The sequence below is a fragment of the Oncorhynchus mykiss genome, chromosome 29 (genome assembly GCF_057628025.1).
Source record: "Oncorhynchus mykiss isolate SJ-2025 chromosome 29, ASM5762802v1, whole genome shotgun sequence".
Taxonomy (NCBI): Eukaryota; Metazoa; Chordata; class Actinopteri; order Salmoniformes; family Salmonidae; genus Oncorhynchus; species Oncorhynchus mykiss.
The window spans coordinates 42,340,786-42,363,031 of record NC_143050.1 but is presented as its reverse complement, the minus strand read 5'-3'; the positions used below and the strand labels follow the sequence as shown (position 1 = coordinate 42,363,031).

The 22,246-nt window shown below is 34.4% G+C and overlaps 1 protein-coding gene across 1 annotated transcript; it reads left to right on the top strand.

Annotated features, from left to right (window-relative positions):
- The first annotated feature begins 2,239 nt into the window (after positions 1-2,239).
- On the top strand, positions 2,240-7,881 carry LOC149970455 (TOG array regulator of axonemal microtubules protein 1-like). The gene is made up of 5 exons (XM_090226215.1): positions 2,240-2,477; positions 2,676-2,781; positions 2,933-3,168; positions 4,075-4,233; positions 5,267-7,881. Exons 1-5 carry the CDS (start codon positions 2,359-2,361, stop codon positions 5,424-5,426), a joined length of 780 nt encoding a protein of 259 aa, XP_090082341.1. The 5' UTR covers positions 2,240-2,358; the 3' UTR covers positions 5,427-7,881.
- The last annotated feature ends 14,365 nt before the right edge of the window (positions 7,882-22,246 follow it).

Sequence of the window (22,246 nt, the reverse complement as noted above, 5' to 3'; positions counted from 1 at the left end):
GATGACCAGGACAAGTTTTCAAGTTTTGTAAGGCTCATCAGTTTTTCAAACGTTTTTCCAAAAATAGCACTGTTTATTTTGTGGTTTCGTAGACATACAGTAGGCCTACATCCATAAAATCTTTAGCTTAAAAGTTTATGACACTGGAGAAACTATTTTGCCTACTTCACTTCTGCTATACATTTCATACTGTCCCATTGTGATCCAGGGCTATCAGGAGAGCTACCCAATCGCAGAGGGCCATCGTGGCTTCATCAGTGATGCCAGACTTCTGCAGATGCAGAGAGCTGAGAGAGAGGCCATGGAAGCAAAGCAAAGAAAGATAAGTGATATCCATGATAATTATGTCCGGACTGCTCTCATCGGGGATGGCAGCACCTTCGCGCACCACTTCGTCCCCTCTATTCAGTGCATTCCGCGGCCGAAAGCTCCACCGAGGCCTTTGCCACGAAGGCTTGAGCACATAGCTCTGGCCCCACTGAAGAACGTGGTGGGGGTGGACGGAGCCCAAGTTCGACCCGAATCTCACTCTCTGGAGTCCATCCAGGTAAATAAGTCATTCAGCAGCAGTAGCGTGTGGCCTGTTCCCGTCCCTCCCACTGGAGCTCCCTCCAAGAGGGGCAAGAAGAAGAAGGGCAGGCGGGGAGTCAATGCCCTGAAAGTCCAGTCGGACCAGGGCTGTGCTGACAACAACGGACCCATTGACCTGATGGAGGAGGTGAGGGACATCGAGGCTCACCTGAAGGAGGAGGCCTGGAAGGTAGGATGGATTTGAATTTATTGTAAATGTGAACATTTGCAGTTCAGAAATATACTTGGACTGATAAATTGCCAAAACAGATAGTGGTTCCATGTCTTAAAATCAAATCAAACTTTATTTGTCACGTGTCGAACACAACAAGTGTAGACCTTACCGTGAAACCAACAGTGCAGTTCAAGAAGAGTTAAGAAAATATTTACCAAATCAACTAAAGTAAAAAATAAAAATAATTAAAGTAACTGTTGGAGGAAATTATAGTTGAAATGATTAATTATGTATACATTTAAATTAGAACCATTAATTTTAATACTATTATGTTGTGGTATGAAATGTATGGGTTTTTGGTTAAACTAGGACTGAAAATGTAGGTAAAACGAATGAATTGTCTGTACCTTGCGGGTTTAAGGGAGAAGGAGGGTATATCTCTTTAGACAGATAAGAATGTTCTTTGATGTTCCATTAGTGGAGAAGAGTATATATTTTAGACAGATTGGAATGTTTGTTTTTATGAGGGGAGTAGGAGACAATCTCCAGACCTGAAGACACTGCGCTATTGTGTGGATCGGAGAAAGTGTGAGAACTGATGACGTCATTTTTATCTTCTCTTCAAAATGTAATGTTCTTTGTATTTTGGGCCAGTACTCATTAAGAATAAATGCTGAACTTGTTTTTAAGATTGGTCTCTCGCAATTTCATGCAAATGATAATCCTACAAATGATTATGAAATAGATAGAGTGTGAATTTGGTTTTGGCTACAAAACATATAGGAATTTAGAATTCCTCTAACAGTAACACAATGACATAACAATAACGAGGCTAAATACAGGGGGTATCGATACCGAGTCAGTGTGCGGGGGTACAGGTTAGAAAGGATACTCTCTTTTTGACAGCATGATAGATTCGATCCTAGAATACAGTATCTCTCTGTGTATTAGTTTATGTATATACTAGTTCTATATGTATTTCTATGATGGGAGCATTCTTTTCTGGTCTACACCAAAGGTGGTACATGAGGTGAAGGCCATGGGCAGGAGAAGTTTGGGCTCGGCCATGCCCACGGGGGAAATAGCCACCAGCTCTCTGGGAAGCCTGAGCTCAGTGGATATGAACACCCCTGCGGAGCTCCGTGACTACTTGGATGTCGGGACCCCGGTCAAGTTGCGTGACAGCCCACCCAGGCCTGCTCCCCCTCCTACCAAGCCCAGGAGCAAACAGCCTCAGCTTGCCAAAGGCTGCCACCGGCTCAGGTCAGTCCCTCTCATGTACTCACACTAATGGAAATTAGACAGGGAGGTGAAGCTAGGTAGAGTGATAGAAAAACAGTAGGAAGGGAAGGGACACAAATGGCTTTAGCCCAGGGATAAGACATTTTTCCACACTTGATTTGCCTGTTTCACAGTGAGATAACTTTTACTCAAGGCTAATTGGACCCTGTTTCTGAGCAGGGAGAGCACCAAAAATATATGTGCTAAATTTAAAATGATATCATAATGAACCAGTGTTAAAAGCTACAAACAGATATGGAAATGAGTAAATACATAAATAAATACATACAGTTCATAGAGAGATAGATGTCTGCTGTCAACCCATAGACAAGATGGTAGCCAGTGAGCCAAAGGGTCAAATTAAGAACAAGGCCAGATTGCAGCCCCTGTCCAACCCAGAGCAGGCCCTGACTAAGACCTTCAAGCTGCTCCACTCTGCCTCTGATGACTGGTGATCATTCACTGTAGACAAGACCAATGGAGCCAGGCTAAAGGAAGCACAGTGTAGTGTCCTTGGAAATGTAGATTTGAGCTACAGAGCCTAGAAACTACTGAAATTAAGAGACCAGAGTCCTAATTGATGAACATCATTATAATGTTTTTGGAAAATGTTGTGGAAAATGCTTACGTTTCTATCACTGAATTGCAGGGAGAAGAAGATCGAGGGCTTGACCTCTCTCCGTGTGATGGCTCAGAACCACATGGACATACTGATGCCTAAACTCCATGATATCTGCCTTTCCATTATAAATGAGGTAACTGTATTCATTCACTGCCCTATTCATTCATCTGCACAAATCTGCTACATTTGGAGAACAAGTCAAATGATTGTGTCATGTTTCTGATGTTCGTGGGTTGTACAGCTCAACATTAATAGCTGGTCCTGTGTGTGTTATTATGATTCAGGTGAAGAACCTGCGCTCTGCAGTGTCCTGTGCTGCCATGGCCACACTGGGTGACATATACGTCCACCTCCAGAGGGCCATGGACAGTGAGGTGGAGGGGACGGCACGCATGCTGCTGCACAAAGCCAGCGAGGCCAAAGCCTTCATCCGGCAGGGTGCCAACTTTGCCCTGGGTCACATGGTGCAGAGCTGCACCCCTACCCGTGTCATGAATGCCCTGCTGGTCGGTGGGCTGAGGTAAAAAGGGAGAGCGGTCAAGTAACACTCACTAAGGGGTAGATCCGGACTTCCACGAATTATCCCATTATCCAAGCCTCAAAATTGAGAAGATTGAAATACTGCTAGTTTTTATTTAACTGCCTTTTTCATCAGCATGCTAGGTTATTCCACAACAGTTCCGGCAGCAACTCACCCCAACGCTAGACGTCACATTTGAATGGAATCACATTTTTTTTGTTATGTCTTATACTTCCTTGTGTTGTTCTTATTTTACCATTGCGTTACTTAGATTATTTTTAGCCATTGGTGGAGAGGTACTGTCTACTGATGTGTGCTAGCCTTTGGGGAGTAACAAGTCATTTATAAACCTTCATAAAGTATATATAGTGAACACTTTAGATTAGGGGCTATTAGTGAGGCACTGAGGTATTCATAAGTACATGTACTCACATTCATAAATGCACTCATTAATAAATACACCATTTGTGACATTTATAAATACATTTATAAATATGTGTATAAATGGTGAGTCAAACCATTAATCCACCATTAACAAATGCCTTGACAGTAACTCCTTTATAACTGGTAGTACATTATAAATTGTGAACATACTGTGATCAAACACCTTATTAATTATCTGATAAGTCCTGAACAAATCATTTAAAATAGTGTTTATAAATGTGTAAATAAATATTTATGGATTTCTTATTGACATTTACAAATATAGGAATAATGATTAATAAATGGTAAGTAAACTCTTTACAAACAGTTTATAAATGGTATATTAAGGGACCTTAATATAAAGTCTTAGCGAACATTTTGATCCATCGATGAGACTTCATCAATACAATCCATTATCATTCATCTCCTAACTCATGTATCTCTATGACATGTAACTGATGTGCTCTGTTTTTCCTTCCTCAGCCACCGTAACGCTGCGGTGAGGAGCTGTACTGCTCAGCACCTGGAGAGACTGGCTGAGGTCATGGGGACGGCTCGTCTCCTGTCGGGGAAGAAAGACCTCACTGACCGTTTCTTGATTGCCGTCAGTAAACTGTCTGTGGACCCGGCACAGGAAGTCAGGTGGGAATTTCCTCCTGTAAAGTAGCTTGCTTCAACATAACAGTTAAGGCCGGGATTCAAGCCATGGCTCGCTATAGCACTAGATCGCCAACAATGCAGCTTTTAAAGGTAATTTAGTCTTGAGTCAACATCTGCAGCGTTTAACACGAATACAAATTGAAATTGCCTTTAAAAGTCACATTGTCGTCTGTCTACACCATCTATGCTAAAGGGTGTAATGGATTGTATTGCAGATTTTAGGTATTCCAAAACAACCACAGGTTCTCTTGGAGGGGAATAGTAATTGAAAACAAAAATAAGTGCTACGTGGCATAGGAAAATCCAAGTCCAGGCACTCATGTGGGTTTGAAATTTAAAAAGCCAAAAGCTTAGCCGGGATGTTTGGCCGGAAGGGATGTTCTTCTCCCATCGCCAACTAGCGACCTCCTGTGGTGGGCGGGGTGCAATGCACGGACACGGTCGCCAGGTGTATGGTGTTTCCTCCGACACATTGGTGCTTCCAGGTTAAGCGGGCATTGTGTGAAGAAGCAGTGCGGCTTGGCTGGGTTGTGTTTCGGAGGACGCACGGCTCTCGAACTTCGCCTCTCCAGAGTCTTTACGGGAGTTGCAGCGATGGGACAAGATTGTAACCACCTATTGGATACCACGAAATTGGGGTAAAAATTACAAATGTAAATGAGTCCAAATAGTCAGTACCTGATTCAGTTTCCTTCCTTCTGTTTGGTGCCTAATGAAGACAATCTACTTGATCACAATGGTCGGCCTGAGCCAAGTGCTGTGCAGATTCGCTAAGATTTTTATAATAACAAACGGTTAATACCCAGTTGTTATATTGTTGAGATGATTTGTAGATCAGGTAATGCGGTGCATTACTCAAACCGACCCCCTTGCAAATTCTACCTAATGTATGTCTTATTTTTATGGGATATTTTTTCTCAGGTTGCCATCAATTGAATACTGTTTTTAATCACAGACAGCAGAAATTATTTGATATGTTGCACGTTTAAGATTATATTAATATCTTTGTTCACAGGCATCATAGTCGCAATATCTTGAGAAACGTGGTCACCAATGGCGACTTTGCTAAAATGTGGGACAAATTCGCTCCGAGGAAAGAGAGAGAATACTTGAGGGAGGTCATCTCAAAGAAAGGTACATTCTCTCTGGATGATTATAAGAATTGTGACAAATGAGCTGATATGATTACAGAAATCCAATCCCACTGGGCAGAGACATCAGTTCAATGTCTAGTTTTGATTTAAATTTAGGAACTCAACCAAAATGTGAAATCAACCAAAAATGTTGGTTAAAAGTTGCGTGAAAAAAATCCAATTGTGTTTTCCACGTTGATTCACCGTCATCACATAGATTTTTGTTTTTGTTGAAATGAGGTGCAAATAACGTTTATTCAACCAGTTTTGGCCCAATGGGATAAAATTAATACACTGTAAGATTATATATTTCTCTCTTTTTCTTTTTCAACAGGAATATCTGAATAATCCCCAATTTTACGATAAATTTGTATCTAAATATTTGCACATTTCCCAACTTGACTATTATCCCCTCCAGTCCCCAAACTCCAATATTTTCACTCATTCTAAGAAATTTGACACCGTCCTCCAAACCCCCATGTAAATGCATCTTTACACTGCATTGACTCCTTGTCCAAGTCCCGAATCCACTATAAGGCAATAATGAACCACATTCAAAGCACTAAATTACCTTTCTTCGAAGCTCCTATCTGATCTACCAGCTCAATAGTGGTCTACTGAAACCATACTCACCATCTCAGGGGGTGCTCAGATCATCAACCACTGACCTCCACACCATCCTCAAAACAAGCAGTCCTCTTTTGGAGGCAGATTGGTCAGTGCTCCTGCACCAACATTGTGGATTTTCATCCAATATTTCTGGACTATGAGAACATTCTTTGGACAATAAAATTAGGTAAAATGGAAGTCTCAGTTTTAGTTTTATCCTCCAAGACAATTTGAGGATGTGTAACAACAATACCTGTGGTTTAACTTGATGATCAGGGCCAGCTTACCGAATGGGCACACAGGGCACCTGCCCTGTGTGCCCCGACCTCCAAGGAATATCATCATAACATCCAAAACTAAAAGTATTGTGGATGTATATTACAGTACATGGACGTTATACAATTTGTGAGCTTGTTTCATAGTTTGTAGCCATGTTTTATATAAATTTGTGCATATTTTGTAGAAATTCCTGAGCATTTAAACATTTTTAGTGGGGATGTTGTATATCAATTTTCTTACTGGTGCTCTTCCATGCAATCCCTAGTACATGTCCAGGCCCGTCACTTGAGTAGGTTGAGTCACTGACGTGATCTTCCTGTCTGGGTTGGCGTGCCCCCTTGGCTTGTGCCATGGCGGAGATCTTTGTGATTTATACTCGGCCTTGTCTCAGGATGGTAAGTTGGTGGTTGAAGATATCCCTCTAGTGGTGTGGGGGTTGTGCTTTGGCAAAGTGGGTTGGCTTATATCCTGCCTGTTTGGCCCTGTCCGGGGGTATCGTCGGATGGGGCCACAGTGTCTCCCAACCTTTCCTTTCTCAGCCTCCAGTATTTATGCTGCAGTAGTTTGTGTCGGGAGGCTAGGGTTAGTCTGTTATATCTCTAGTATTTATCCTGTCTTATCCGGTGTCCTGTGTGAATTTAAGTATGCCCTCTCTAATTCTCTCGTTCTCTCTTTCTCTCCCTCTCTCCCTCTCTCAGAGGACCTGAGTGTGACGATTTTCTGTATGAGAAGGAGAGTCGGACCAAAATGCAGCGTGTAGATTGCGATCCATGTTTTAATAACCAAACGTAAAACACGAATCAATACAAACACTACAAAATAAAGGACGTAATGAACGTAACGAAAACCTAAACAGCCTATCTGGTGAAAACACAGACAGGAACAATCACCCACAAACACACAGTGAAACCCAGGCTACCTAAATATGGTTCCCAATCAGAGACAATGACGAACACCTGCCTCTGATTGAGAACCATATCAGGCCGAACATAGAACTGGACAAACTAGACATAGAATGCCCACTCAGATCACACCCTGACCAACCAAAACATAGAAACATACAAAGTAAACTATGGTCAGGGTGTGACACTGAGCCCTAGGACCATTTCTCAGAACTACCTGGCCTGATGACTCCATGCTGTCCACAGTCCACCTGGCTGTGCTGCTGCTCCAGTTTCAACTGTTCTTCCTGTGGCTATGGAACCCTGACCTGTTCACCGGACGTGCTCCCTGTCCCAGACCTGTTGTTTTCAACTCTCTCGAGACAGCAGGAGTGGTAGAGATACTCTCAACTGACATTTGCTCCTGAGGTGCTGACCTTTTGCACCCTCGACAACCACTGTGATTATTATTATTATTATTTGACCCTGCTGGTCATCTATGAACATTTGAACATCTTGGCCATGTTCTGTTATAATCTCCACCCGGCACAGCCAGAAGAGGACTGGCCACCCAAGGTTCCAAGGTTCTGGCCTTTCTAGGGAGTTTTTCCTAGCCACCATGGTTCTACACCTGCATTGCAATGCTACCAAATACTAATTGAGTGTATGTAAACTTCTGACCCACTGGGAATGTAATGAAAGCTGAAATAAATCATTCTCTCTGCTATTATTCTGACATTTCACATTCTTAAATTAAGTGCTGATCCTAACTGACCTAAAACAGGGGATTTTTACTAGGATAAAACTTCAGGAATTGTTAAAAACTGAGTTTAAATGTATTTGGCTAAGGTGTATGTAAACGTCCGACTTCAACTGTATATTTCCCCTATAGGAAACAATGGGACGACCTCAGAGTTCCATGAATTTTTGTTGTTGTTGTTGTTTACGTTACAACATTGGAAGATCTCATTGCCAACAATAGTGAAGCAGGCATTGTGACGTAGAACAATGGGCTGCGCAAAGAACATTCGGAAAGCGAGTTGGTGCCCCGGTGCTCAATAGAACTAATAGGAGCTGGCAGGGTGAAAAATGCCCTAAAATAAGTCCTGTTTAAAAAATTAAAAAAATCAACTATGGCAAGAAGCTGGGATATGGTAATATTATGAAACTGGGCTCCACAGCGGATGCAATGAACTTGTTTTTTTATCAGAAAAAAGCATTGTTAAAAATGTAATGAGCCCTGCCGAACTGGAGCATTTAGGCCAGTCACTTCTCAGGGAAAGGATGCTCGACCTCTTGTCGACCTCTTGTCCACCAAGTGATAGGAACACACATAGGGTCGGTTTGGTGGTTTCTTCAAGTTCAATGCTTTGAGCCAAAGCCGAAGAGACTCCTCATCCATAGGAGGTGGGTGCAAATCAAAAGGTGCACAGCTGCACTCCAATCTCAAAAAGGTTTGGTGGTCAAAACTGTCCTGCTCCATGAACAACTTCCGTTTCTGCCAGTTATTGTGGCATCCCCTTACTGAACATTAAAGACTCATGTGTAATGGCGAAGGATTTGTCACATGATGAACTGGTGGTGTCCTTTCTGAATTTACCGACATATATCTCGGATGAGGATATAATAAATATATTGACTGGATGGGGAGTCACAGCAGTGTCTACAATCAAGAGGAGAATGTGGCCTGGAACGGAAATTGCAGACGGTACGCGTTTCTGTAAGGTACGATTTACAAACAATGTCCAATCGTTGCCACAATCGACGAAGTTTGAGACTGGAGGGGGCTGAATATTTCAGGGTTATACATGACAGGCAGGTGAAAGTGTGTAGGCTTTGTATTCAGCCTGGTCATGTAGTACGTGATTGCCCTGAATTTAAGTGTTACAAATGTATGGAGCAGGGGCATTATGCACGGGAGTGTCCTGAGAGAAGAAGATGTGAGGAATGTGAATCATTTAACTGTATATGTGTTGAAAGGGTGGGTGACGAGCTTGATATAATGAATGAGAGAGGCTCAGTATCTGAGGAAGGGTGTGTGGAGGAAAGTGATCTGGGAGAGGAGAATGATATGGAGGGGATCAGTGGGATGCATGAAGGGGTGAGAAATTCCAGCAAGTCTGCAGAGATGGGGGTGACGGAGCTGGGATCCAGTATGGACAGTGCGGTAGAATGGTTAAATTCATCAGAGGGTGTGGAGGGAGAAGATGCGAGATGTGGAAGAGCTCAGATGGATTTTCAGAAAGCTGAGTGTGGCAAGGACCCATGCACAGAGCCTCTAATGGAGGATGTACAACCTGACGGGACTGTTCAGAATGTCAAACCTATTGTGGGGGCAGGGAATGCTCCAACTTCTCCTAACAGTCTGATGGGATCAGGGGATGAGATAGATTTTGGAGTGCTTCAGGCTTTAGTAAGTCAAATATCTGAAGAAGGAATGAGGTGAAATCTATGGCATATGTTTTTGTTACTAATGTCGGGTATAAAGATATTTTCTTTAAATGCACGTGGGTTGAGTGGGGCAGATCTATGTTTTGTTAGTCATGGGGTAGTAGGTGCATGTGGGGTGGTGATACTGATTAAAAGGGGGATAGTGGAAAATGTACAGAGAGTGAAAACGCCTTACGACGGCCGACTTCGTGCTGTAGATTTTTCAGTGGGTTCTGTTGACTATCGTACAATTAATGTGTATGCCCCAAATGTAGAAAAGGAGAGGGAGGTTTTTTTCAGGGCATTTCGGTCTCTGTGTAATGACAATACAATTTTGGTTGGGAATTTTAATGTGTGGTTAAGTTGGTTAGATGCGACGAGCAGTGTGCAATTCCGCTCTGACACCTCATGAAAGGAACTGTTGTCAGTTATGGGAGATTATGATTTACATGATGTATGGAGAGAACGTTACCCTGGGAGGAGGGATTTTTCTAGAAGGCAAATAGTTTTAAATAAGGTGAAACAAAGCAGGATTGATTACTGTTTAACGGGAAAGAATGTACAGCATCTAATACATGATCCTGAATATGTTTTTAAGCTTTAAGTGATCATGCTGGTATTGTTGGTATTTTCTTGTGGAGTAAAGACACCTAAATGTGCTGGGCTGTGGTGTTTAAATAATAGCTTGCTAGAGGAGGAAAACTATATTGATATGATATCAGAATGTATTGGGGCGGGCCAAAAGACCATAGTTAATGGAGGAGAACATGGGGTTGTGGTGGGAGGAGCTGAAAATCAAATGTAAGGAATTGACTATAAAATATGCTGTTAAGAGGTATTATGTTTTGAAAAAGAAGGAGAGGGAACTACGTCAGAAGGTTCAATATGAACTTGAGTGTATAGCAAATGATGAAGATCATGGGGTGGGGGATTATTTACTGGCTAAGGATGCACTTGATGAATATGAGAAGAGGAAATGTTATGCGGCGATTGTAAGGAGTAGAGTGCAATATGCGATAGAGGGGGAAAGATGTACTTCGTTTTTCTTGAATTTAGAAAAAAGAAGGCAAGAGAAGACTTATATTACAGAGTTAATTAATGATAAGGGGGATAAGGTTAATGATTTGGTGGGGATTCTGGATACGGTAGAGATATATTATGAATGTTTATTTAAAAAAGAAGAGGTTAATGATTTGGTGGGGATTCTGGATACGGTAGAGATATATTATGAATGTTTATTTAAAAAAGAAGAGGTTAATGATTTGGTGGGGATTCTGGATACGGTAGAGATATATTATGAATGTTTATTTAAAAAAGAAGAGGTTAATGATTTGGTGGGGATTCTGGATACGGTAGAGATATATTATGAATGTTTATTTAAAAAAGAAGAGGTTAATGATTTGGTGGGGATTCTGGATACGGTAGAGATATATTATGAATGTTTATTTAAAAAAGAAGAGGTTAATGATTTGGTGGGGATTCTGGATACGGTAGAGATATATTATGAATGTTTATTTAAAAAAGAAGAGGTTAATGATTTGGTGGGGATTCTGGATACGGTAGAGATATATTATGAATGTTTATTTAAAAAAGAAGAGGTTAATGATTTGGTGGGGATTCTGGATACGGTAGAGATATATTATGAATGCTTATTTAAAAAAGAAGAGGTTAATGATTTGGTGGGGATTCTGGATACGGTAGAGATATATTATGAATGTTTATTTAAAAAAGAAGAGGTTAATGATTTGGTGGGGATTCTGGATACGGTAGAGATATATTATGAATGTTTATTTAAAAAAGAAGAGGTTAATGATTTGGTGGGGATTCTGGATACGGTAGAGATATATTATGAATGTTTATTTAAAAAAGAAGAGGTTAATGATTTGGTGGGGATTCTGGATACGGTAGAGATATATTATGAATGCTTATTTAAAAAAGAAGAGGTTAATGATTTGGTGGGGATTCTGGATACGGTAGAGATATATTATGAATGTTTATTTAAAAAAGAAGAGGTTAATGATTTGGTGGGGATTCTGGATACGGTAGAGATATATTATGAATGTTTATTTAAAAAAGAAGAGGTTAATGATTTGGTGGGGATTCTGGATACGGTAGAGATATATTATGAATGTTTATTTAAAAAAGAAGAGGTTAATGATTTGGTGGGGATTCTGGATACGGTAGAGATATATTATGAATGTTTATTTAAAAAAGAAGAGGTTAATGATTTGGTGGGGATTCTGGATACGGTAGAGATATATTATGAATGTTTATTTAAAAAAGAAGAGGTTAATGATTTGGTGGGGATTCTGGATACGGTAGAGATATATTATGAATGTTTATTTAAAAAAGAAGAGGTTAATGATTTGGTGGGGATTCTGGATACGGTAGAGATATATTATGAATGTTTATTTAAAAAAGAAGAGGTTAATGATTTGGTGGGGATTCTGGATACGGTAGAGATATATTATGAATGTTTATTTAAAAAAGAAGAGGTTAATGATTTGGTGGGGATTCTGGATACGGTAGAGATATATTATGAATGTTTATTTAAAAAAGAAGAGGTTAATGATTTGGTGGGGATTCTGGATACGGTAGAGATATATTATGAATGTTTATTTAAAAAAGAAGAGGTTAATGATTTGGTGGGGATTCTGGATACGGTAGAGATATATTATGAATGTTTATTTAAAAAAGAAGAGGTTAATGATTTGGTGGGGATTCTGGATACGGTAGAGATATATTATGAATGTTTATTTAAAAAAGAAGAGGTTAATGATTTGGTGGGGATTCTGGATACGGTAGAGATATATTATGAATGTTTATTTAAAAAAGAAGAGGTTAATGATTTGGTGGGGATTCTGGATACGGTAGAGATATATGATGAATGTTTATTTAAAAAAGAAGAGGTTAATGATTTGGTGGGGATTCTGGATACGGTAGAGATATATGATGAATGTTTATTTAAAAAAGAAGAGGTTAATGATTTGGTGGGGATTCTGGATACGGTAGAGATATATTATGAATGTTTATTTAAAAAAGAAGAGGTTAATGATTTGGTGGGGATTCTGGATACGGTAGAGATATATTATGAATGTTTATTTAAAAAAGAAGAGGTTAATGATTTGGTGGGGATTCTGGATACGGTAGAGATATATTATGAATGTTTATTTAAAAAAGAAGAGGTTAATGATTTGGTGGGGATTCTGGATACGGTAGAGATATATTATGAATGTTTATTTAAAAAAGAAGAGGTTAATGATTTGGTGGGGATTCTGGATACGGTAGAGATATATTATGAATGTTTATTTAAAAAAGAAGAGGTTAATGATTTGGTGGGGATTCTGGATACGGTAGAGATATATTATAAATGTTTATTTAAAAAAGAAGAGGTTAATGATTTGGTGGGGATTCTGGATACGGTAGAGATATATTATGAATGTTTATTTAAAAAAGAAGAGGTTAATGATTTGGTGGGGATTCTGGATACGGTAGAGATATATTATGAATGTTTATTTAAAAAAGAAGAGGTTAATGATTTGGTGGGGATTCTGGATACGGTAGAGATATATTATGAATGTTTATTTAAAAAAGAAGAGGTTAATGATTTGGTGGGGATTCTGGATACGGTAGAGATATATTATGAATGTTTATTTAAAAAAGAAGAGGTTAATGATTTGGTGGGGATTCTGGATACGGTAGAGATATATTATGAATGTTTATTTAAAAAAGAAGAGGTTAATGATTTGGTGGGGATTCTGGATACGGTAGAGATATATTATGAATGTTTATTTAAAAAAGAAGAGGTTAATGATTTGGTGGGGATTCTGGATACGGTAGAGATATATTATGAATGTTTATTTAAAAAAGAAGAGGTTAATGATTTGGTGGGGATTCTGGATACGGTAGAGATATATTATGAATGTTTATTTAAAAAAGAAGAGGTTAATGATTTGGTGGGGATTCTGGATACGGTAGAGATATATTATGAATGTTTATTTAAAAAAGAAGAGGTTAATGATTTGGTGGGGATTCTGGATACGGTAGAGATATATTATGAATGTTTATTTAAAAAAGAAGAGGTTAATGATTTGGTGGGGATTCTGGATACGGTAGAGATATATTATGAATGTTTATTTAAAAAAGAAGAGGTTAATGATTTGGTGGGGATTCTGGATACGGTAGAGATATATTATGAATGTTTATTTAAAAAAGAAGAGGTTAATGATTTGGTGGGGATTCTGGATACGGTAGAGATATATTATGAATGTTTATTTAAAAAAGAAGAGGTTAATGATTTGGTGGGGATTCTGGATACGGTAGAGATATATTATGAATGTTTATTTAAAAAAGAAGAGGTTAATGATTTGGTGGGGATTCTGGATACGGTAGAGATATATTATGAATGTTTATTTAAAAAAGAAGAGGTTAATGATTTGGTGGGGATTCTGGATACGGTAGAGATATATTATGAATGTTTATTTAAAAAAGAAGAGGTTAATGATTTGGTGGGGATTCTGGATACGGTAGAGATATATTATGAATGTTTATTTAAAAAAGAAGAGGTTAATGATTTGGTGGGGATTCTGGATACGGTAGAGATATATTATGAATGTTTATTTAAAAAAGAAGAGGTTAATGATTTGGTGGGGATTCTGGATACGGTAGAGATATATTATGAATGTTTATTTAAAAAAGAAGAGGTTAATGATTTGGTGGGGATTCTGGATACGGTAGAGATATATTATGAATGTTTATTTAAAAAAGAAGAGGTTAATGATTTGGTGGGGATTCTGGATACGGTAGAGATATATTATAAATGTTTATTTAAAAAAGAAGAGGTTAATGATTTGGTGGGGATTCTGGATACGGTAGAGATATATTATGAATGTTTATTTAAAAAAGAAGAGGTTAATGATTTGGTGGGGATTCTGGATACGGTAGAGATATATTATGAATGTTTATTTAAAAAAGAAGAGGTTAATGATTTGGTGGGGATTCTGGATACGGTAGAGATATATTATGAATGTTTATTTAAAAAAGAAGAGGTTAATGATTTGGTGGGGATTCTGGATATGGTAGAGATATATTATGAATGTTTATTTAAAAAAGAAGAGGTTAATGATTTGGTGGGGATTCTGGATACGGTAGAGATATATTATGAATGTTTATTTAAAAAAGAAGAGGTTAATGATTTGGTGGGGATTCTGGATACGGTAGAGATATATTATGAATGTTTATTTAAAAAAGAAGAGGTTAATGATTTGGTGGGGATTCTGGATACGGTAGAGATATATTATGAATGTTTATTTAAAAAAGAAGAGGTTAATGATTTGGTGGGGATTCTGGATACGGTAGAGATATATTATGAATGTTTATTTAAAAAAGAAGAGGTTAATGATTTGGTGGGGATTCTGGATACGGTAGAGATATATTATGAATGTTTATTTAAAAAAGAAGAGGTTAATGATTTGGTGGGGATTCTGGATACGGTAGAGATATATTATGAATGTTTATTTAAAAAAGAAGAGGTTAATGATTTGGTGGGGATTCTGGATACGGTAGAGATATATTATGAATGTTTATTTAAAAAAGAAGAGGTTAATGATTTGGTGGGGATTCTGGATACGGTAGAGATATATTATGAATGTTTATTTAAAAAAGAAGAGGTTAATGATTTGGTGGGGATTCTGGATACGGTAGAGATATATTATGAATGCTTATTTAAAAAAGAAGAGGTTAATGATTTGGTGGGGATTCTGGATACGGTAGAGATATATTATGAATGCTTATTTAAAAAAGAAGAGGTTAATGATTTGGTGGGGATTCTGGATACGGTAGAGATATATTATGAATGCTTATTTAAAAAAGAAGAGGTTAATGATTTGGTGGGGATTCTGGATACGGTAGAGATATATTATGAATGTTTATTTAAAAAAGAAGAGGTTAATGATTTGGTGGGGATTCTGGATACGGTAGAGATATATTATGAATGTTTATTTAAAAAAGAAGAGGTTAAAGATTTGGTGGGGATTCTGGATACGGTAGAGATATATTATGAATGCTTATTTAAAAAAGAAGAGGTTAATGATTTGGTGGGGATTCTGGATACGGTAGAGATATATTATGAATGTTTATTTAAAAAAGAAGAGGTTAATGATTTGGTGGGGATTCTGGATACGGTAGAGATATATTATGAATGTTTATTTAAAAAAGAAGAGGTTAATGATTTGGTGGGGATTCTGGATACGGTAGAGATATATTATGAATGTTTATTTAAAAAAGAAGAGGTTAATGATTTGGTGGGGATTCTGGATACGGTAGAGATATATTATGAATGCTTATTTAAAAAAGAAGAGGTTAATGATTTGGTGGGGATTCTGGATACGGTAGAGATATATTATGAATGCTTATTTAAAAAAGAAGAGGTTAATGATTTGGTGGGGATTCTGGATACGGTAGAGATATATTATGAATGTTTATTTAAAAAAGAAGAGGTTAATGATTTGGTGGGGATTCTGGATACGGTAGAGATATATTATGAATGTTTATTTAAAAAAGAAGAGGTTAATGATTTGGTGGGGATTCTGGATACGGTAGAGATATATTATGAATGTTTATTTAAAAAAGAAGAGGTTAATGATTTGGTGGGGATTCTGGATACGGTAGAGATATATTATGAATGCTTATTTAAAAAAGAAGAGGTTAATGATTTGGTGGGGATTCTGGATACGGTAGAGATATATTATGAATGCTTATTTAAAAAAGAAGAGGTTAATGATTTGGTGGGGATTCTGGATACGGTAGAGATATATTATGAATGCTTATTTAAAAAAGAAGAGGTTAATGATTTGGTGGGGATTCTGGATACGGTAGAGATATATTATGAATGTTTATTTAAAAAAGAAGAGGTTAATGATTTGGTGGGGATTCTGGATACGGTAGAGATATATTATGAATGTTTATTTAAAAAAGAAGAGGTTAAAGATTTGGTGGGGATTCTGGATACGGTAGAGATATATTATGAATGCTTATTTAAAAAAGAAGAGGTTAATGATTTGGTGGGGATTCTGGATACGGTAGAGATATATTATGAATGTTTATTTAAAAAAGAAGAGGTTAATGATTTGGTGGGGATTCTGGATACGGTAGAGATATATTATGAATGTTTATTTAAAAAAGAAGAGGTTAATGATTTGGTGGGGATTCTGGATACGGTAGAGATATATTATGAATGTTTATTTAAAAAAGAAGAGGTTAATGATTTGGTGGGGATTCTGGATACGGTAGAGATATATTATGAATGTTTATTTAAAAAAGAAGAGGTTAATGATTTGGTGGGGATTCTGGATACGGTAGAGATATATTATGAATGTTTATTTAAAAAAGAAGAGGTTAATGATTTGGTGGGGATTCTGGATACGGTAGAGATATATTATGAATGCTTATTTAAAAAAGAAGAGGTTAATGATTTGGTGGGGATTCTGGATACGGTAGAGATATATTATGAATGCTTATTTAAAAAAGAAGAGGTTAATGATTTGGTGGGGATTCTGGATACGGTAGAGATATATTATGAATGTTTATTTAAAAAAGAAGAGGTTAATGATTTGGTGGGGATTCTGGATACGGTAGAGATATATTATGAATGTTTATTTAAAAAAGAAGAGGTTAAAGATTTGGTGGGGATTCTGGATACGGTAGAGATATATTATGAATGCTTATTTAAAAAAGAAGAGGTTAATGATTTGGTGGGGATTCTGGATACGGTAGAGATATATTATGAATGTTTATTTAAAAAAGAAGAGGTTAATGATTTGGTGGGGATTCTGGATACGGTAGAGATATATTATGAATGTTTATTTAAAAAAGAAGAGGTTAATGATTTGGTGGGGATTCTGGATACGGTAGAGATATATTATGAATGTTTATTTAAAAAAGAAGAGGTTAATGATTTGGTGGGGATTCTGGATACGGTAGAGATATATTATGAATGTTTATTTAAAAAAGAAGAGGTTAATGATTTGGTGGGGATTCTGGATACGGTAGAGATATATTATGAATGTTTATTTAAAAAAGAAGAGGTTAATGATTTGGTGGGGATTCTGGATACGGTAGAGATATATTATGAATGTTTATTTAAAAAAGAAGAGGTTAATGATTTGGTGGGGATTCTGGATACGGTAGAGATATATTATGAATGCTTATTTAAAAAAGAAGAGGTTAATGATTTGGTGGGGATTCTGGATACGGTAGAGATATATTATGAATGTTTATTTAAAAAAGAAGAGGTTAATGATTTGGTGGGGATTCTGGATACGGTAGAGATATATTATGAATGTTTATTTAAAAAAGAAGAGGTTAATGATTTGGTGGGGATTCTGGATACGGTAGAGATATATTATGAATGTTTATTTAAAAAAGAAGAGGTTAATGATTTGGTGGGGATTCTGGATACGGTAGAGATATATTATGAATGTTTATTTAAAAAAGAAGAGGTTAATGATTTGGTGGGGATTCTGGATACGGTAGAGATATATTATGAATGTTTATTTAAAAAAGAAGAGGTTAATGATTTGGTGGGGATTCTGGATACGGTAGAGATATATTATGAATGTTTATTTAAAAAAGAAGAGGTTAATGATTTGGTGGGGATTCTGGATACGGTAGAGATATATTATGAATGTTTATTTAAAAAAGAAGAGGTTAATGATTTGGTGGGGATTCTGGATACGGTAGAGATATATTATGAATGCTTATTTAAAAAAGAAGAGGTTAATGATTTGGTGGGGATTCTGGATACGGTAGAGATATATTATGAATGTTTATTTAAAAAAGAAGAGGTTAATGATTTGGTGGGGATTCTGGATACGGTAGAGATATATTATGAATGTTTATTTAAAAAAGAAGAGGTTAATGATTTGGTGGGGATTCTGGATACGGTAGAGATATATTATGAATGTTTATTTAAAAAAGAAGAGGTTAATGATTTGGTGGGGATTCTGGATACGGTAGAGATATATTATGAATGTTTATTTAAAAAAGAAGAGGTTAATGATTTGGTGGGGATTCTGGATACGGTAGAGATATATTATGAATGTTTATTTAAAAAAGAAGAGGTTAATGATTTGGTGGGGATTCTGGATACGGTAGAGATATATTATAAATGTTTATTTAAAAAAGAAGAGGTTAATGATTTGGTGGGGATTCTGGATACGGTAGAGATATATTATGAATGCTTATTTAAAAAAGAAGAGGTTAATGATTTGGTGGGGATTCTGGATACGGTAGAGATATATTATGAATGTTTATTTAAAAAAGAAGAGGTTAATGATTTGGTGGGGATTCTGGATACGGTAGAGATATATTATGAATGTTTATTTAAAAAAGAAGAGGTTAATGATTTGGTGGGGATTCTGGATACGGTAGAGATATATTATGAATGTTTATTTAAAAAAAAAATCTAGAAAAAAAATCTAGAAAAAAAATCTAGAAAAAAAATCTAGAAAAAAATCTAGAAAAAAAATCTAGAAAAAAATCTAGAAAAAAAATCTAGAAAAAAATCTAGAAAAAAAATCTAGAAAAAAAATCTAGAAAAAAAATCTAGAAAAAAAATCTAGAAAAAATTCTAGAAAAAATTCTAGAAAAAAAATCTAGAAAAAAATCTAGAAAAAAAATCTAGAAAAAAAATCTCGAAAAAAAATCTCGAAAAAAAATCTAGAAAAAAATCTAGAAAAAAATCAAAAAAAAAATCTAGAATAAAAATCTAGAAAAAAAATCTAGAAAAAAATCTAGAAAAAAAATCTAGAAAAAAAATCTAGAAAAAAAATCTAGAAAAAAATCTAGAAAAAAAATCTAGAAAAAAAAAATCTAGAAAAAAAATCTAGAAAAAAATCTGGAAAAAAAATTCGGAAAAAAAATCTGGAAAAAAAATCTGGGAAAAAATTCGGAAAAAAAATCTGGAAAAAAATTCGGAAAAAAAATCTGGAAAAAAAATCTGGGAAAAAATTCGGAAAAAAAATCTAGAAAAAAAAAATCTAGAAAAAAAAAATCTAGAAAAAAAAAATCTAGAAAAAAAATCTAGAAAAAAAATCTAGAAAAAAATCTAGAAAAAAAATCTAGAATAAAAATCTAGAAAAAAAATCTAGAAAAAAATCTAGAAAAAAAATCTAGAAAAAAAATCTAGAAAAAAACTCTAGAAAAAAAATATAGAAAAAAATCTAGAAAAAAAATCTAGAAAAAATTCTAGAAAAAATTCTAGAAAAAAAATCTAGAAAAAAATCTAGAAAAAAAATCTAGAAAAAAAATCTAGAAAAAAATCTAGAAAAAAAATCTAGAAAAAAAATCTAGAAAAAAAATCTAGAAAAAAAATCTAGAAAAAAATCTAGAAAAAAAATCAAAAAAAAAATCTAGAAAAAAAATCTCGAAAAAAAATCTAGAAAAAAATCTAGAAAAAAAATCTAGAAAAAAAATCTAGAAAAAAAATCTAGAAAAAAATCTAGAAAAAAAATCTAGAAAAAAATCTAGAAAAAAAACCTAGAAAAAAAATCTAGAAAAAAAATCTAGAAAAAAAAAATCTAGAAAAAAAATCTAGAAAAAAAATCTAGAAAAAAAAAATCTAGAAAAAAAATCTAGAATAAAAATCTAGAAAAAAAATCTAGAAAAAAATCTAGAAAAAAAATCTAGAAAAAAAATCTAGAAAAAAAATCTAGAAAAAAAAAATCTAGAAAAAAAATCTAGAAAAAAAAAATCTAGAAAAAAAATCTAGAAAAAAATCTAAAAAAAAATCTGGGAAAAAAATCTGGAAAATAAATCTAGAAAAAAAACCTAGAAAATAATCTGGAAAAAAAATTCGGAAAAAAAATCTGGAAAAAAAATCTGGGAAAAAATTCGGAAAAAAAATCTGGAAAAAAATTCGGAAAAAAAATCTGGAAGAAAAATCTGGAAAAAAATCTGGAAAAAATATCGGAAAAAAAATCTAGAAAAAAAATCTGTAAAAAAAATCTGGGAAAAAAATCTGGAAAAAAAATCTAGAAAAAAAACCTAGAAAATAATCTGGAAAAAAAATTCGGAAAAAAATTCTGGAAAAAAAATCTAGAAAAAAAATCTGGAAAAAAATCTGAAAAAAAAATCTGGAAAAAAATTCGGAAAAAAATCTGGAAAGAAATCTGGAAAAAAAATCTGGAAAAAAAATCTAGAAAAAAATCTGGAAAAAAAATTCGGAAGAAAAATCTAGAAAAAAAATCTAGAAAAAAATCTGGAAAAAAAATCTAGAAAAAAATCTGGAAAAAAATCTAGAAAAAAAATCTAGAAAAAAAATCAAGAAAAAAATCTAGAAAAAAAATCAAAAAAAAAATCTAGAAAAAAAATCTAGAAAAAAAATCTAGAAAAAAAATCTAGAAAAAAATCTAGAAAAAAAATCTAGAAAAAAATCTAGAAAAAAAATCTAGAAAAAAAATCTAGAAAAAAAATCTAGAAAAAAAATCTAGAAAAAAAACTAGAAAAAAAATCTAGAAAAAAAATCTAGAAAAAATTCTAGAAAAAATTCTAGAAAAAAAATCTAGAAAAAAAATCTAGAAAAAAAATCTAGAAAAAAAATCTAGAAAAAAATCTAGAAAAAAAATCTAGAAAAAAATCTAGAAAAAAAATCTAGAAAAAAAATCTAGAAAAAAAATCTAGAAAAAAAAAATCTAGAAAAAAAATCTAGAAAAAAAATCTAGAAAAAAATCTAGAAAAAAAATCTAGAATAAAAATCTAGAAAAAAAATCTAGAAAAAAATCTAGAAAAAAAATCTAGAAAAAAAATCTAGAAAAAAACTCTAGAAAAAAAATATAGAAAAAAATCTAGAAAAAAAATCTAGAAAAAATTCTAGAAAAAATTCTAGAAAAAAAATCTAGAAAAAAATCTAGAAAAAAAATCTAGAAAAAAAATCTCGAAAAAAAATCTAGAAAAAAATCTAGAAAAAAAATCTAGAAAAAAAATCTAGAAAAAAAATCTAGAAAAAAATCTAGAAAAAAAATCTAGAAAAAAATCTAGAAAAAAAACCTAGAAAAAAAATCTAGAAAAAAAATCTAGAAAAAAAAAATCTAGAAAAAAAATCTAGAAAAAAAATCTAGAAAAAAAAAATCTAGAAAAAAAATCTAGAATAAAAATCTAGAAAAAAAATCTAGAAAAAAATCTAGAAAAAAAATCTAGAAAAAAAATCTAGAAAAAAAATCTAGAAAAAAAAAATCTAGAAAAAAAATCTAGAAAAAAAAAATCTAGAAAAAAAATCTAGAAAAAAATCTAAAAAAAAATCTGGGAAAAAAATCTGGAAAATAAATCTAGAAAAAAAACCTAGAAAATAATCTGGAAAAAAAATTCGGAAAAAAAATCTGGAAAAAAAATCTGGGAAAAAATTCGGAAAAAAAATCTGGAAAAAAATTCGGAAAAAAAATCTGGAAGAAAAATCTGGAAAAAAATCTGGAAAAAATATCGGAAAAAAAATCTAGAAAAAAAATCTGGAAAAAAAATCTGGGAAAAAAATCTGGAAAAAAAATCTAGAAAAAAAACCTAGAAAATTATCTGGTTTAAAAATTCGGAAAAAAATTCTGGAAAAAAAATCTAGAAAAAAAATCTGGAAAAAAATCTGAAAAAAATATCTGGAAAAAAATTCGGAAAAAA

What these genes read in the sequence shown, in the direction of transcription:
- LOC149970455 (XM_090226215.1), top strand. Translation starts at nt 2,359, where the DNA reads ATGGTAGCCAGTGAGCCAAAGGGTCAAATTAAGAACAAGGCCAGATTG. An exon ending in CACTCTGCCTCTGATGACTG is followed by an intron (nt 2,478 to 2,675) that starts GTGATCATTCAC and finishes ACTGAATTGCAG; the next exon opens with GGAGAAGAAGATCGAGGGCT. An exon ending in GACCCGGCACAGGAAGTCAG is followed by an intron (nt 4,234 to 5,266) that starts GTGGGAATTTCC and finishes CTTTGTTCACAG; the next exon opens with GCATCATAGTCGCAATATCT.